Source organism: Ambystoma mexicanum, chromosome 4p (genome assembly GCF_040938575.1).
Source record: "Ambystoma mexicanum isolate Mex_15411 chromosome 4p, UKY_AmexF1_1, whole genome shotgun sequence".
In the NCBI taxonomy this organism is placed as follows: Eukaryota; Metazoa; Chordata; class Amphibia; order Caudata; family Ambystomatidae; genus Ambystoma; species Ambystoma mexicanum.
This window is the reverse complement of record NC_090927.1, coordinates 116,286,345-116,303,853: the sequence shown is the minus strand read 5'-3', so window position 1 is coordinate 116,303,853 and position 17,509 is coordinate 116,286,345. Positions and strand designations below refer to the sequence as shown.

The 17,509-nt window shown below is 44.8% G+C and overlaps 1 protein-coding gene across 2 annotated transcripts in view; it reads right to left on the bottom strand.

The window, feature by feature from the left end:
• Positions 1 to 1,190: 1,190 nt before the first annotated feature.
• LOC138453050 (uncharacterized) overlaps positions 1,191 to 17,509 on the bottom strand; it is a 275,851-nt gene continuing 259,532 nt past the window's right edge. For both annotated transcript variants that reach the window (XM_069605506.1, XM_069605507.1), the window contains exon 2: positions 1,191 to 4,506. In XM_069605506.1, the coding sequence (XP_069461607.1) occupies positions 3,050 to 4,474 (1,425 nt within the window). In that variant the 5' untranslated portion in view covers positions 4,475 to 4,506 and the 3' untranslated portion in view covers positions 1,191 to 3,049. The remainder of the gene's footprint in view (positions 4,507 to 17,509) is intronic.

The window sequence follows — 17,509 nt, the reverse complement described above, 5'->3', positions numbered from 1 at the left end:
TACAGAAACTGCCCCAGTGTCAGTCTGGGATGACAATTTGGAATGTGCAGATAATGTACAGATGACCCTTTTGGTGATTTTGGACCATTCGGCGACCTTCGACATGGTGGAGCAGACCAGTTTACTATCCCACTGGTCTAATCAAGCCAATCTTTCAGCACATGCTTAGAGATATTGCTCCTTTTTTTAAATGGCAGAATGGAACAGGTCAGTGATCTGCGGCGTCCCGCAGATCACTGACCTGTTCGACAGTACAGGACTGTTCGACAGTATTTTGTATCATTCATACACAGACAATACCCAAGTTCACGTCAAAGTGCATGGGCCAGATTCGAACCAAGTCTCTTGACAAAGCTGAGCACTGAATGCTGGACAGCGCGCTCCATCTGAACCCAATAAAGTCATCCTTTTGGGCCGAAAAAGTAACCCTGAACACACTTTGCCGTCCATGTAATTTAATTAACCTACATGCTATGCTAGTAAAGTAAAAAACCTAGGTGCTTATTGGCAATAAGATCTCACTATAAATGCCAAAATAAATAAAATTCTAAAACTGATCTTATAAAAACTTCTACAAAGGATCATTCCATAGAATATTGCTGTGCAGAGTTGTTGGATCCATTATTCATTCTAGGCTGGACAACTGTAACTCTCCGCACCAGGGAAATAATCCATGACAATCAACTTTGTGACCCTCCCCATCCTTTGCACCTCTACATCAGTCCCTGCACTCGCTTCCTACTAGATGTAGCATTGTTTTCAAGGTTCTCTGTCTTGTATTAAAATGTCTGCATGGACTAGCACCCATTTACATTTAATGCATTGTTACAGATATGTTCACTCTCTACAGTCAGAAGACCAAAACATGCTGGAAATTCCCACATTTCATTTCAAAGCTAGACCACAGATTTGCCTTTTGGAACTTATGCAATTATCTCCCAGGGTCTGAGGATATATGGAATTTAGAGAACTTTACACTTTGGTAGAGATTGGATATGACTGCATAGGTTTCGAATCTGCATTTAGTGCTTTCATGCCTTGACGCAGTTCAGTGTGATGGTTGTGCAGCACAAACCCAAAATCAGAATATCAAAAGGAGTACGTCTTTCAAGGTTTATATGCCACTTAAAACAACAACACTCAGGTGTTTCTTTTCTGGAATATTATTTTACTGAAGCAAAACCCAATGAACAAAAACTTTCAATAAACACAAGTAGACTCCGTGTACTTAGAAATGTACTAAACACTCTGCAGATATGTCATTACATATACCCCAACACGCCATTTGAATTATAGAAAATAGTTGCAGCTCTATAAAAAAAAAGTATTATTTGTAATACCGTAAAATAAAATGCAGATATCCGTTTCTTACTTTACTGCCCACTCCCTATGGAGGCAGGCAAACGGAACCTTGCGAAAACGTATGAAAAAGCGGGACTTTTTGGGCTGCGCATTGGGTAGAGAAATGGGTGGAAGCATCAGTAAAAATGTAAAAATGTGCAGCAGGAACGAAGCCTCACATGCGGTACCTTCCTCTTTGTGCGTACTGTTCTGTTCAGATTCAATTTATGTTTTTGTTCTTAATCAGTTCACCCTTTTATCTTAATATTTCGATTTTAACATCTTCAAACCTGCCTTCAGGTTAAGAGATTTCCCCCCACAGCCATCTTTCGCCAAGGCTGGACAGCACTTTGTTGCCCAATGTGTTTGTGCACTAAATACACTTACTTTTAGAATCCCGTACAGTTCTGCAATCTATTTTCTTTTCTCTTGCATTTTCCTTGTTTCTGCATGGTTTTACTTTTTCCTACTTCCATTGCTGTGCAGATTTCTCTTGGTGCCTCTTCTATGTTGTCCTCCATTACACATGTCCTTCTTGTCCAAGTCTTGCATCTCATTCCTCCTTTTTTCATATTCCTCAATGCAACCTGTCATTTTGCTAGACTTATAAATTTTCGGCTTCAAATTCGCCTGGTTTAGCGGGGACCACCCTGGTTTTCATCCTATTCTCTATACTTGAAGAGCATGGTTAATCCGTTTTCTCAGCATAGTTTTCCTTAAAATTATTCCTATTGCCTATATCCCACAGTTCTGCTACCCCTTCTTTATATGGATTTCTTTTTATTGTCCGTTGTTAGCATCTACCCTTTGATCCTAATCATTTTGCTTTGCACAGTTTTCTTTTGGGACACACCGCAATCCTCCAGATTTTTCTTTATCTGCTGCAAATTCCTCTGGAGACGTTCTGCCTATTCTTGAATGATGGACAATACAAGTATATCGACCAGAGCTCAAATGGTATAAGTTTCTGTAAGGGGGTCTGGGGATCAGAGACCAGTCATGCTCTGTGGAGTCCTGCAACAAGGCCACAGAGGGTCCCAGTTCTCTTAACGTTACTGTAGTTATGAATGTGGATACAATTTAGCCAGCAAACAATATAATGGACACAGACCACTAGCAGCTCTAACAGCAAACCCAGATTTTTATGTTAATCAGTAAAGTGAATGCCAATTTAGGATTGTTACCTGCCATGTCAGATGTACATCATTTTAATATTCACCCCTGGATATTGAAGATTCAACAATTAATGGAAAATACATTTAAGAAGCCGTTAACTGATTACCCATTAATGAACATGATGTGGATGTTCTTGGGTATGCCAGAAGAGATGAAAGATTTCACAGAAACCTTGTACGTCTTTGTAACTGGCTGTTCCTTTTATGGTAGATCAAAAATGAAGATGCTCATTCCACTTATCTGTTACCTTGATTATGGGTGGTTCATATAGACAGAAAGCAATTTCTGCAGCTACCTGAGGGACAGCGGGTACAAGGGACTCATTTAAACAGCATAAACTTCCACAGATTATGCGGTAGTCATTTAATGACTACGTCTAGCATATTTGATAGACCGATATCGGGAGAAGTAAAACCGCATGCACAGATGCAAACAGTCAAACAACTGGCAAGAGGAGTAAACGCGTGGAACAAATTATCAGGGGAAAAATAGGCTAAGCGCTTTATCAGAAGGAGAACTCATTGACCACCCTTCATAACTCATAGTAATCTGGATCAGGTTTCACAACTTTCTTGCCTCCAGAGTTAGTCACCCGTACACTCTTCAACCGCTCACATCCATTTGGGTCAGTAAATATTACAGCATGCTTTCTGATACTACGGCCTATTTGCCAATTGTGCAAAAGGCGCTGAAGAGCCTTCATAAAATGAGGATGATCTTCCTTGTGAGGGCTGACTCTTTTCTTCTTGATTTCCTCTGCAACCCAGCAACGAAGCCATTCATCCCGGTTTGTTTCTACAAAATCCATCACTTCCTCTGTGACATAAGGATAGTCCACACCCCAGACATTTTTAACAAACGTACGAACTTCCCGTTCTGCCTTACTCAAACGTAAAAGTCCATTCCTATAGGGTGTAGCTGGGAGTACCCAAACATCTGTACTTTCCTGAACTTCATTAGAAGGCCCTACAGTATCCCACCTTCCATACAAAGCGGCTGGGATGCTTCCTGTACAAGTGATCTCAGTTTTGGCACTTGCAAGTTTCCTCCATTTTTGACGGCCATGAGACATTTCACTAGAACTTTCTGATTTCCCTGTGTTGCAAGCAGTCATTTTTGCTCTCAAAGCTGAAGAGTAATTTGTGCTCCATGATATGTTTTTGCTCAAACAATCTATCTGTCTCGATTTGAATGAAAAAGCACTCTTCTCGTCGGTGGTTTGCACAACACAAAGGTTCTCCGATGAACATTCCTCCTCTTCCGCCATGGATACACTTGCAACATCCATGGACTCTGAAAGTAGGTTGGTACCATCTGAACAGCTCCTAATCTCCAAGTCAATATGCTGAAAGCTGGTCTCCAACCATTCCTCGATCCTGGATGCTGCATGTGCACCTGGAATGACAGGATTGCCCACCAAGACTTCACCATGCTCCACGGTTGTTGCTGATCTGCAATTCTGGGCAACTGATGCACTGCATGCATCCGTATTCACAAGGAGCTCTGCGATTTTGAGATTTCCCTCACAATTGTCAGCCTTGAGGCTCAGTAAAGCCGTTCCCTCACTCAGGGCAGAAACTCCTTCGGCATCAATGACTGAAGTCTGATTTAGAGGAACATCCCCATCAGTTGCTCTATGACTCCCAACAGTAATATCACTTAGTCCATTGTCCACTGCACAGATGGTGGTGCTCAATTCCGAATCCATCAGTTGTGCTGCTTTTTCCTGGCTCAGTGGCCGTATCCACTCGTTCATGGTCTGTGCTGAGCTCCATTGCAAATAGTCTCCTCCTATGGTACACTGGGCAGGCTGGAAGTAAGCTTCCTGGCAATTATCGCATCTCATCTCTGGATCAATGTACTGTCCACGGCGATGGCATTTCCAACATATTGGGACCACCACCTCCCCATCCTTGAAGATGCAGCACATAACTCCAGTAGGAACCGAGCTGACCATCAGGCAGTGCACTCATTCACAATGAAGAAATGCTGAAAAACAGAAAACAGGTAAGCAATGAGCCAAAAATACAGGTGTAATACTTCAACAGGCACAATACTACTGTAGTACGTGTGCCAAACCGAAACAGTGATTTGCAGATCTCATAAATACAGTAAACTCAATTTCTGCTTTTACAGGCATTAAACAGTAGATTTTAAAGTTACTGGATATGTAGCTTCCTCAGTAGAGTTAAGACATATCCCAAAAAATAAGTACAGTGCCAAAATCCGTTTAAGAAAAGAGCACATGCTCACCATCATTAGAACTTTGCCAATGACTGATGTTGATGCAAAATAAGTCTGCTGTCCCTATGATCCTGTCACAGCCTCCTTGGGTTGCATCTGTGTGATGTTGGAGAAGGGTTTCACTGGTCTTCCTGAGGGAGTGGACTGTCAGATGTGGTGGATAATTTTCAATTAAGAGATACTGTTTAACATTCCAGACAAATGGAGTTGGAGATAGTTTCAAGGAGGCAGGGTGCAGGTGTCTCATCAGGGCATAGGGTTAATCACTAAGCCCAATGGGCACATTACAACTTCCAATGGATTCTGGTTTTAGCTGGGTAGCTGGAGAGTCCTCAGAACAGTTCAAATATGTTGCCTTACGAGAAGCAATAGCCTAGATACAGTGGCATGGACCTTTAGCATACATCCGTTTGGAATTCATACAATAAAACTTTAGATGTGGATGTAAACTTTGGAGTGGATTATGGTGTCAACCACTACTTTGTGGTGGTTGCTGATACAAAGTGAATTTACTAAGGTAGAAGTAGACCTCATAAATGCGGTTTTGGAGAATGTGCCTCGTTCACAATTTATGTAATTGTCTGGTTAGTTTGCCCTTGTACAACCCACCTTACTACAGGCTAGTAGAGTATCCTAGTAAAAAAGGAAGCAGAGGCCTTTTTCATGACCAAATTTAAGATTAGGTGCATGCAGTGTCCCATCGGCAGATCTCTTCCACACCTGCCCATCACTGTCTCTTTCTTTCCCTCATTTTATCTCGCAGACTAACACGTTAATAGCGGCATATGCGGGCAGGCTATAAGCACCCCAGCACCTTGCCCCTGAATGATTCCATTGACAAACAGGTGAGCATGGCATGCACACATTATTCAAAGGGAAGGTTAAGATGGCTGCCACTGTGGCTTTGGACAGATGTCAATTGTCACAGTCGATGGTGGGTGGTAGGTGGCAACATGGCAGCGAGAATGAGTGCAGAAAAGGGGTTCTGCAGAGGCCGAAGCTGCAATGGTGCGCAAGCAGCTCTTTGAACACACCATTATTGTCCATGCCAGCCCAGCATTTGAGAAAGCAAATTGGCTGGCTTCACATGTCAGGTGCAATCACGGATATATAGACAGACTGATCAGCATGTGGCTGATCTGACAAAAGGGTGGGCTGCAGCACTAGGTTTACAAGGGTCACTATGGCAAGTAAGACTAATTTAACCATCTGTATGATTAGTTCTCCAGCATTGGTATCAGATTTACATGCTTGCTTAGACTCAGAATCCTCAGTGAATAAAATGACAATGACACTAGACCCTTCATTAAGAGCTCTCCAGCAGGCACGCCGAGTACGTGGGTGCTCCAGGGCCAGCTGATAAGGGCTTGTGCAATGGGCGAAAGACGCATGCACCATCAGAACAAGGACAAGACATTCCAATTCCGCCAGGTCAGTCAAGATGCGTTACGAGTCCCTTGATGCATTCCACGCCTGTCTGACAGCTAACCAAGTCTGGTTTCATAATAGATTACAAAAGATGACATTTGTGCACATATAATTCAAAAGGGGCTTCTCGTTGTAGCCATATACTGAGGGAACAAGATATCCATGCAGCATATCTTCGAGCGTGCCAGATCTCATGAGCTTGCTGCAACCAGAGCCTCTCACATGGATGAAGCAATGAAAGCCCTACCTGTTGAAGAGGTGCACACAGTAAGAGCCTGCCCATCATTTCAACCATGTGGAAAAGGAGGCGGTTCATCCCAAGCACAGAGAAACCAAGAACAGGTAAAGACATTGGTTCCTGTGGAGAATTCCCTTCTACAAGCACAAGGCTTCTCAGCTTCAGGTCAAACGGTGGGAAATGCAGAAAATCCAACCAAAGATTGCAGGGTGTTGGGGCCAACGCCTCCCAAACACAGTTCCTGCAACCAGGTAGCAAGAGTGACGGTGGTCTCTAAAAGAGGACCCGCACTAAGCCCATACCTAGAGAACAATAAAGGAATTGAATGAGTGCTTCATCTCCGCTGTCTTGGACAGTATTCCAACAGGTGCCTGTCCTCAGACACTTGAACACCATTGTATGTGATGTCTACCTCCAAACTCTCAACTGTGCACCATGATTGGCGAAGCTGCAAATAAGACTTCACCTATAGGGGAAACAGACCATTCACACTTTGAGAATAAGAGTGATTCAAGAGTATACATATACGCCTGCTACATCCAATGTTACCCCAAAGGCCAAAGATGCCTAGCATGCAGAGGAGCTGTGGCTAGTGCTTTTAGCGCTCATCTGCCAGGAAATTGACATACTCCAGAATGCTACCTGGGAACTGTTTGAAGGAAACGGACCTCATGATGCAGTGTGCTGTTCCAATTGAAAAATAAAGTAGAAGTGGAGCTTCAACAGCTGGAAGATTCAGCCATAATTGAGAGGCATGTGGGCGGACACGAATGTGGTGGACCATAAACCAAAGCAAACTGGCGAGGTCAAGATTTGTGTGGTTCCCCCTAACCGGGTCATATGATGGGAGAGGCACTTTACCGGTATAACTCATCGGCAAAGGTCCAGGATGATCTCAAATAGGGGTACCATCAGGAGCCCATTCACAAAGATTCCTAGCAAATCATTACTTTCGTTGTATGTCAGCATCTGCTAGTACAAGAGGATGAGCTTTGTTGTCTCGTCAGCTGCCAAAGTTTGCCAGCACACAATAAGTTGTGTTGGCAGGGCTCGTAGTGGTTACAAATGTTATGTGCTCATCTTTAGTTTGAGAGGTAACACCCATTTAGGACAAGCATCATCTTTCAGAGGAGGAAGGATGGAGGACCGCAAAAAAACATTTATGAAACTACTTTGGATTTGTGTTTCAGGAGAAAGGACTCTGAAACCGCAGCATCTCCAACGCCACCTTCGAGGTACACAGATTCCTTGGAATGGTTTGCGCTGCACAACTTGGCTACGTTATCCAAGAGCCCTCACAAAGGAGGATCGCCTATGGGCATGGGCCCAAGAGAACAGGCTGCATTCTAGACTACCAAATGTACCCTGGTTATCTTCGATCTGCCAAAACAGAGGTTATAGTGGATGCCAGTCCCGTAGTCCTGAGCAAAGTCCTGGTTCAAGCAGGCACAACTCGGCCAGTAGGATACGCAGTAGAGCTCCAACAGCCAATGCCTAGTGCTAGCTAGTATGTGAGGTTACCACAACGTTCAGCTTTACATCTTTAGTGATCTGTAGTGATCTTTTTACTGTGATTAGGAAGCACAAGCCATTTCTAACCATAATGCTGGGCTGGGCTCCAAGACCCTTCCCATCTAGCTGGGCCACTGGCTCATCCAACTCCAGGATAAGGGTACACCCTCCAGAGCAGGCACACAATCCTGCAGACTACTTGTTGCAGTACCCCTCTACCAACATACCTCAGGATTTAGCTGGGGAAGTGGAGAGGAATATGTACATGATGACAAGGGCGTCCGTGCCAAAGAATGTGTTGTCCATGTCCAGACACAAAGCTATGCAGATTATTTTGCAGCAATTTCAGATTGTTCTGTGGCGCAACTGGTTTATAAAATACAGTCACTGGATGGTCTCAGCACAAGCATAAGTACTCTGGAGAGTGCAAATTGCTAGAAATTGAGAAATATGCAGATGTAGACTTTCATGTTATCAATATTAGAATTATCTATATTATTTTATTGATGCTGGTATTTTTTTATTTAACTTTATTGAAATTTCAAGTCAGGTCAAAGTCAATACAGGTAGGTCAAAAGGAACATTTTACGAATACTTACATTCAGTTATTACCACCCCCCCCACTAACCCGTACATATAACATTTGGAACAATATTTTGGCCCACCCACCCCCCTCCCCCCTTCAGAACAGTGTTTCCTCATGCTTTTAATGTCTTGCACAATTCTAATAATTGTGATTAATGCACAGTGTTCATATTATACATTCAGCAATGAGCATGGTTGCCTCCTCAAGCTCGTTTGAATACAAATTGGTCTCCTCGGGTGGAATAATATCTGCGCTTCCAGCAAATAAATTGGTCCAGATGTCCAACCCCTTTACCTAGAACGTAGTCAAGTCCCCGGCATGTATTTTCTCACAAAATCTCCCCACATTAGGTCATACTGCATGGATTTCACATGTAAGGCTGCAGTAATCTTTTCCATTAAACAAATGTTGGTAGCCACACGGACCCATTCTCCCTTACTCTGTACCCTCTTCGATTTCCACAGTGGCTCGTGCCGTGAATAAGAGTGGGGCTGCCAGACCGGTAAGCCTTCTACATTTGCATTTTTCAAACCCAAATAGAATTAGGAGGGGGTCGGCTATTCGTTGGATCCCATCAAGGTCTTTGATCCACCCCAGGACCTCGTCCCAGAACATTTTTATACGGGAACATCCCCACCACATGTGCCAATAATTTGCATTCTCTTACCCTTGTAAGAGTACCCTTGAGCTGCAAAAATTGAAAGACAGAAAGGGGGCCAAACCCCAGAGCCTCCTCCAATTCAGAGATTGTGATAAAGGAGCCGTTTCACCAAAGCTGGCCCACTCTCTCCGCATTCACACCAACAAAGCAGGCTCATTGACTGAAACATCTGGGACAGTCTGTGCGGGTCATATTGCCATCTATGTAGTAATTTAATGGCATGGAGCTTATACTGACTGGCTATCAATGCCTGAGATGCGACCTTGCACATTTTCCCCCATATATCAGAATCAATTTCGACCCCAAAGTCTCTCTCCTATCTACCCTTTAGGTGCAAGGTCAAGCCCTTCCCGGCTTCAATTAGTTCTCTATACATGGCGGAGATCAGGCCTTTTATTTCGGTTCTGGAGTTCAGCAATTTTTCGAATGGAGTAAGGTCCCTACTGATTTCCTTCCTCCAATTGTCCCTTGTAAGAGCTGCAAAAATTGAAAGACAGAAAGGGGGCCAAACCCCAGAGCCTCCTCCAATTCAGAGATTGTGATAAAGGAGCCGCCTCTCCAAAGCTGGCCCACTCTCTCCAGACCCCCAGTATTTGGTGATCCCTTAGTCTTCTAAGTAATTTATTTCTCAGGGCCCAGAGCAACTCAGACTGTTGCTGGGGCTAGGTAATAGTTGTCAAGTTCAACCCATTAGGGTTCTTTGTGGTTTCTCAAATGAGGGATTAGGATTCTCAACTGAGCCGCCTCATAATACTTCAGATCTGGCAGGCCCATCCTACCCTTATCTTTAGGCAGTGTTGAGAGTCTTGTAGGCTACCCTTGCCTTTTTCCCCTGCCACAGGAACCGTTACATTGCCTTCTAACCTCAAAGAACGGCATTCGAATCGGGAGCATCTGAAATGGGTGAAGAATAGGGGATCTTCACTGCATTGAGCCTCCCTAACCATGATATCGTAAGTTTCTCCCACCTTGCCAGATCAGAGTGAAATGTCGAGAGGGAGGGGAAAATGGCGTCATATAGCTTACTAAGGTCCCCTGTGATGTTTATTCCCAGATAGTTCAGTGTGCCTTTCGCGATTGCAAGACCCAACAGGGAGAACCTTCCTGTGTCTTGTGCGAGTTCACGCAGGGGGAATAGAATGGACTTGGCTCTATTCATTTTAAAACCAGAGAGCTCACCGTATTCCTCAATCGGCTGGATTGCTCTGGGTATGGATGATGTGGGATCCCTAATATGTAAAAGTAAGTCATCCGCATATAGGGCCACCTTGTATTCTTTCCCGCCCATCTGGATTCCCTCAACCTGGTGATCATCCCCCAATTTCTGGGCTAGGGGTTCCAAGGAGACGGCGAACAGTATCGCTGAAAAGGGGGCATCCCTGATGTGTTCCCCTACCTAACTCAAACCAGCAGGAGTATTCGCCCTTTACAAACACCGAGGCTTTGGGGGACGTGTATACCGCTTGGATCCCTTTCCTAAATTTCGGGCCGATTCCCACCCTTCTCAGGACCACCATTAGAAAGCCCCACTCGACACTGTCAAAGGCCTTCTCTGCGTCTACTGACAGGAGGGCAAAGTTGTCATTTTTCTTGACTCAAATAGGTGCACGGTCTTTCGCATGGTGTCCGTTTCCTGTCTGCCCAATATGAAACCGACTTGGTCAGCATGGGCATAAGCGTTTCCAACCTTGCGGCAAGGACTCTACTATAGATATTTGCATCTATGTTTAACAAAGATATGGGGCAATGTGAACCACACTGCTTGGGTCCCAGGCCCCTTTAGGAATCACCGAGATGAGAGCTCGGACAAAAGAGTCGAGGGCCATACTTGTATCGAGAATCTTATTAAAGAGGTCCACCATAAAGGGGAGAAGTGGAGAGAGGAAGGCTTTATAAAACCCAGCGGTGTAACCATCCTCGCCAGGGGCTTTCCCTAATGATAGTCTTTTTTTTGTAAAACATCTGCTTCAGAAGCTGCAGTTTCCAGATTATTTGCCCCTCCAAGGAGTCCAAGCTCTTCCCTTTTCAGTTTTGAGTCTAGGATCTCGCCTACTTGGTTATCTCTTTCCTAAGTTTGCTTTCAACCAGGGTTCTCACCCTCTTCTTGTCAGCACCCTCATTAGAATACCCCGCCACGTTGCTTTCCCCGCCTCCCACACTTGTCCTTCTAGAGACCTCTCCTGTATTATTTGTCTTAAAGTATTGTTTAATCTCACATTCCATCTCGGTCTTAAAGACTGGGTCTTTTCAGAGATAGAAGACCTCCATCGTCCGCCTCTGGTAAGGAGGCTATCTCAGTTCATGTCAACCGTGACTAGGTCATGATCAGACCAGGTGACGGGCACCATCTCCGATCTCATTGTTGCATCCCTTAGTTCTTCAGATAGGAATATATAGTCTATCCTAGTAAACTTATTATGGGGGGCAGAATAGAAGGTATATCCCATTTCCTCAGGGTGGAGTCCCCGCCATGCGTCTCGTAACCTGTAAAGGTCTATCATGTCCATGACCTCAGCTCGACACCCATCCACCGGGACCTGTGCTCTGGGGTTGCCTGCTCTCCTGTCCAGTTTGGGGTCCGCCCTCAGTTGAAGTCTACTCCAAGGAGAACGTGCCCCATGGTTTCCAACATTATTTTGGGAATCGTCTTAGTAAGGAATCGGGACTGACCAGAGTTAGGGGAGTACACCGTAGCCAAGGTAACGGTCATGTAACCAACCACCAGCAACGCTCGCCCTTCATCAGCCCATGTCTTGATAACCTTAAAGTCTAATCCCTTTCTAATAAGTATTCCAACTTCCGCCTTCCTTAAAGGCCCAGATCCCCAGTATTCTGTCCCCAAGCGCATATTCAGTACCTTTCGCTCTTCACCACAGGCATACTTAGTTTCTTGTAGGAACAGGTCCCGCTCTACAGAATTCCCTAGATTCCAAGGATCTTTTGGTCGGTGAGTTCAGACCTTTGGCGTTTAGTGTCCCCACCCTGAGGAGACGGACTCTCCGAGTTATCAGCCATTAGTTTGGGTGTGTGTCAAATGACCCCTCCATGAGAGTCGGCAACCAGAGGTACAATGGGACACTAGCATGTTCACGAGTCTATAATTTAAAGAGGATCCTGTTCTCACACTCCCATTTCCCCCTCCCCTGTGCCCCCACCACCCTACCTCTCCCCTTGTTGGCATCCGATCAGACTCAGTTGGTTTTGCAGAGTCAATGCCAGACCACCAGTGGAGACAGTTACCTCGCAGTCCCATGCTTGAAGCAATCGCAATAACCTAGAGCCCTCTCATTCACGCCTACCCTCCCCCAAAATCAAAACATCAACTTCAGATAAAGAACGTTACCTTCTCGTAATTCAGGCCTCAACAATCCACCCATCCTCCAGGAAGAGGGTGTAAAGATTACCAGAATAGTACCTGTGTTAGAGCCTGCGTGCCTGGGGGCAGACACGACCAGCAATCTCCTCAAAACCATGGTCTTCTCAGTGTCCTGGGTATATGCAGTCTCCTACACCGGAGGCCACGATGCAGGTGCCACCTGGGCCATCATGCTCAAGGCGATTGGGGATGATTTTTACGACAGTACTGTTCTGCCAATCATTCACCCTGGAGCGTCATATGTTAGTGGGTGCCCAGCTCACTTTGTAGCGGAGTGGCAGGCAGCCTCCGGGAGGCGGGTTGTGTTAGGTATGCTCAATCTTATGTATCAGGGGAGGTATTCCCTCTTCGATATTTCCTCGAGCCCGGGATATGCCTCCTTCTTGGGCCTTTGATGCGCCACGGTCGGTCCCCTTGGTCCCACCTTTCGTCATTCCGTCCAGTAGTTCAGATATGCAGTTCTTAATGTCTTTTTCGGACTTCAACCTCTTTCTTTCCTTCAAGCTCGAACGAGAGGGAGAATGGGTAGCCCATCTGTAGCGTTCCCTGTGCTCCTTCAACCATTTTGTGAGGGGGATGCACAGCCGCCTCAGGGGGAGAGTCAGGAAAGACAAGTCTTGAAAGATCGTAACTCATGCTTCGTCGAGGGTGACTGGTCCACTGCGTTTAGCTTTGTCCAAGACTCTGGCCCTATACTGATAATTGTGAAAGCGAGCCAGCACGGATCTATGGTCGCCCACAGGTCCAACTGCTCTGTGAATTCTTTCTGTTTTCGGTTCGTCGATTGCTTTGTCTTCAAATAGGCGCTTCATTATGTTGTGGAACATTTTTTTTAACGTCTCCTTCAGTCTCCCCTTCTTTTTCCGGGATGCCAAAAAAGCATAGGTAATTTCGCCTCACGATTTTCTAAATCGTCCAGCTTAAGACATAATTCTTCCTCTCTGTTCCATTTCAGCAATTCTGTGGTCCATTTGTGTCTCCAAGGTACTCAACTAAGCTCAATTATTCTCGACTCCCTCGAATCTCTCTTCCATCTTATCCATCCGTTGCGTGATTTTGTCGATTTTCCCTCCGATGTGGCCCCCATGTTTTTAATTTCGTTCAATAAAGCCGCAACATCCCCTTTGGTGGCTGCCGCCTCCGCCCCCGAGGTTGCCATGGTTGTTCTGAGGGAGATTCCCAGTCCCGAGGGAGATGGAGTACGCAAACTTCGCTGGCTGCGGCCTTATGTCTATGGGGTACGTTATAGGTCTTCCGGCTGTGATTTGCGCTCCCTTTTGTGTTGCAGGGGGTCCAGCTGCCCCACCTACTACTCGAGGTGGGACCTTGCCTCCTTATGTATAAGGTGTCTCACGCCCAAAGGAGGGCACAAACCCCAGTCCAGTATGGGGCCCCAGCCCTTATAGGGGTAGTGCATCTAGAAAACAGGGCTACCCTTGACCATTTGTCGGGGAGTGGTGCAGGGTGTGCACTCTTAGTCGAGAGTCAGGTGGCTTCAGGGAGTGGCGAGATCCTGTTCACGGGTGCCAAGTCGTGCGCCCAGATGCCTTCAACTCGGTTGTACGGTTGTCAGGTCCGTCTCAGCTGGGGCTTGGAAGAGGTTTCCGCTTAAATATAATTCAATCCATCAGGAACAGCGGCCAAACCTGGTGAGCAAATTAACAGCTTTAATTGCACCTTTTGCCCAAGTGCTGGTAAGAGATGAGGAGTGGCAGTTTCAATGCCTTCATGGGGGACCTCCCCAGCTCTGTAGGTGGTGAAACTTGGCCCTCACCGCTTGTGTGTTTTCCAGGAGTGGTGCAGGATAGGTAAATTGAACACAAAAAACAGGACCGCAAAGGAGGGCACACGCCCCATTAACTGGGGGCCCAACCCCTTGCTCCCCAACATCAACTGTCCGCCTAGGCAGTCTCTGATGCGGGTCTCCCCAAGGGAGACCCAAGGGAAGAACAGCTGGTCCTTACTTGTGGAGGGGGGGATCCTTCTGGAGGGTCACTGGGCCAGGACCTACCGCCCAGCTCCTGTAAAGTTGGGGTCCTATAATCATGCTCAAGAAAAATCTGGGGGCCAGAGATCAATACAGGTGTGAAGTAAAAGGTTTCAGTTTCAGTATGTATTGGGTGGTGGGTCGCAGTAGGTTGGATGCCCCAGATTCTCCTTAAGCGTGAGGGAGGAGTGTATCACACATTTTTCACCATAAATATGTCTTATATGCAGGTCCGTGATATGGAAAGGCTTTCACTGGGCTGGAGCCACAAGGTGACCCGCTTATCCCTCAAGGTGCGTGCTACGTTTTACCTTGCCCTCATGTTTATCATGTTGTCACGGTCAGCAGTGATGGTAGCGACTAATGGAGGAGCTCTGATGTGATTATCAGGGTTTCGGCCGAGTGCCGTGAGTCCTGTCCAATGCTGTTGCACCCGCGGGGTTAATAGAGGAGGCACGCTTCGATTCACTGCGCCAGGAGGCCTCCGTGTTGTGGCACCAGGGGCAATGCGGGAGAGAGCCAGGATGCAGCTTGGTAATGGGGGAACAGGGGGCTCCTACTGGCCCACCTCCGTTGTACAGATGAGGCTCGCTGTTTCAGGCGGTTCTAACCTCCACTCCATCTCTTCAGACCACGTCTGGCGGGGGCCATTCTTGTGTCACTTGTGGGCGACATGGCTTCCGGATGAGGCCGCCTTCGCTATGGGCATCTCCTGGACGCTACACGCGTCTCTGCTTTCTCCTCGGACGCAAGGCTCCAGTCAAGCCCACAGTCTTGTGCTCGTAGGTTGATTTTGTTTCACTTTAGCCGGCGCGGCCGGGCCATCGCTGCCACGCACCGCTCTGTAACAGGCGATTTTTAGGCCAATCCGGCACAGATTATCTTTGGATTTTCGCCCAGAATCAGGGGACCATGTTCCAATACATAACTAGTTGGACTTCTCCGGGGGTGGGGAGGCGCCTTCTAGTGGGGGCTCGAGCCACTATTGGGACCATGAGACATGGAGCTCAAAGGGTTTGTGTCCATCCGTGCGCCCCCTGTTGGCCAACCGATGTTGGTATTTTTAAATGTTTTTAATTAGTAAAAACTATTTTCAGTGTTAGTATGTCACTATGTGTTGTATGCATTTGTAATTTATGGATTACTGGTATGAAATGTATGTGTTATTTTTTTGTTTAAACTGGTATACAAATTGCATACAATTTTAGAAATGAAAATGTATTTACTTCGGATTAAAAATAGTTTTAAAAAAAGGTACAAAAGTTAGATTTAAAATTTGTTTAGCCATATCATTTATTTACTATAATTGAAAGTTAGATCTGTAGTAAGCGCCAGCATGTATAAAACATGAGTGCTTTTTATATTTATATAATAAATGTTACCTTTTTAATTATACAAGATTAATTATGAATCAATATAAATTGAATCAATATAAGTTACGTAAAATACATTGTTTACATTTTTAAAACTAAGTTTAGTTGTGGCGTGATTTTACTTTTATTAGTATGCAAATAGTTTAAATTTAACAGCCCAGATTTAAGAACCTGCAGCAAACTACAAATTATATTTTTTATATGAATGCCACATTGTAAAAACACCTGGTATTCATACATATTTACTTTTAAAAAGTATGCCTTGATTTCTGCAGACAAGTAGCAGCATTTGTTTCTCTTACTGCAGTTATTGTTCCATGTTTTAAGCAGCTTAAAAATGAATAAGCAGGCTTTGGATCCATAATAGGTACATTTGGAAGCAACAATCAGATAGTTTTTCCGAACTTTAGAATGCACAGGTTAATGTACATTGTATATATATAGGAGACAAAGCTAGTGTACGGATGCTAGAGTTTGAAAAATACACTTAGAATCAGGTGGGGGGAGGGACCAGTCGTAATTAAAAGATCGAAATTAATTTTAATAGTTGTAAAAATTAAAAACACATAAAATTTGTGGTCCACAATACAATACTTAACATCCAATATAAAACAGGGAATACGTAACTGGCTTAGGTAGCAAGTTAAAACAAATTCACAGAAAAAAAACACACAATTGGTACTTTGTAAAACAAATAATCGTGTACCAGATTCTATTAGAATTAAATGCATCTTAGATGTAGGTCTCTGTTTTTAGTCCAGAAACTAGTCTGGACATGTTTCTGTTAACATAGGTGTAGAACATTTATCAGGAGGAAGTAGTTATTACGACCTAATATATTTAATATGACCTAATATATATAATATATATAGAATTATAACCTAATTCTTATTGGATTGTAATTATTATTAGCGTCTGTCTCTTAGCATCTGTAGGGATAAAAACACATAAAACAAAGGGTCAGCTTAAATAGCTAGATACTTTAAAAAGTTTAATTGAACTTGGGCATCAATAAACAAGGGTTAATTACCTTGTATGATGCTGGTGGGGGATCTCTACTTCCGTCGATGAGTAGGTATAGGAGATGAATCAATCCTATAAAGTATGTTTAACACTTTAAGCATAGTTAGTTACATATAAAAAAAGAAGCGTGTAGTGTGCTCTAAACACGAAAACAGAATCAGTAAGCTATCCCGCTGAGAATGGCTAGATAGCCAGTGGGATAAAATTGCCAGAATATTAGCTTAACTAGGGGGGAAAAACCTCCCCGAGGCCAGGAAATGGGGTGGTCGATGGTAACCGATTGGAGTGGCGTATACAAGAGATGTCAAAGTCCCTAGCAGCGCTAGTGCTCAAATGGGTAGTGCGTTAGCAAGGGTAGGGTCATACAAATTATAGGAATAAGAGTCAATGGGGAGCGTTAAGCGGATGAAAAGAAGACTTTCACCAGAGCAGTAGTCAGTGGAAGGCACCTCCTAAGAGAATAGTGAGTCTATACATACATGTATATGCGTGTCTATATATGCCTGCAGAACGAGTCCGTCTGTGTCTAGGTTCGTAGTTGTGCCAAATTGGTAAGTGGGGCAG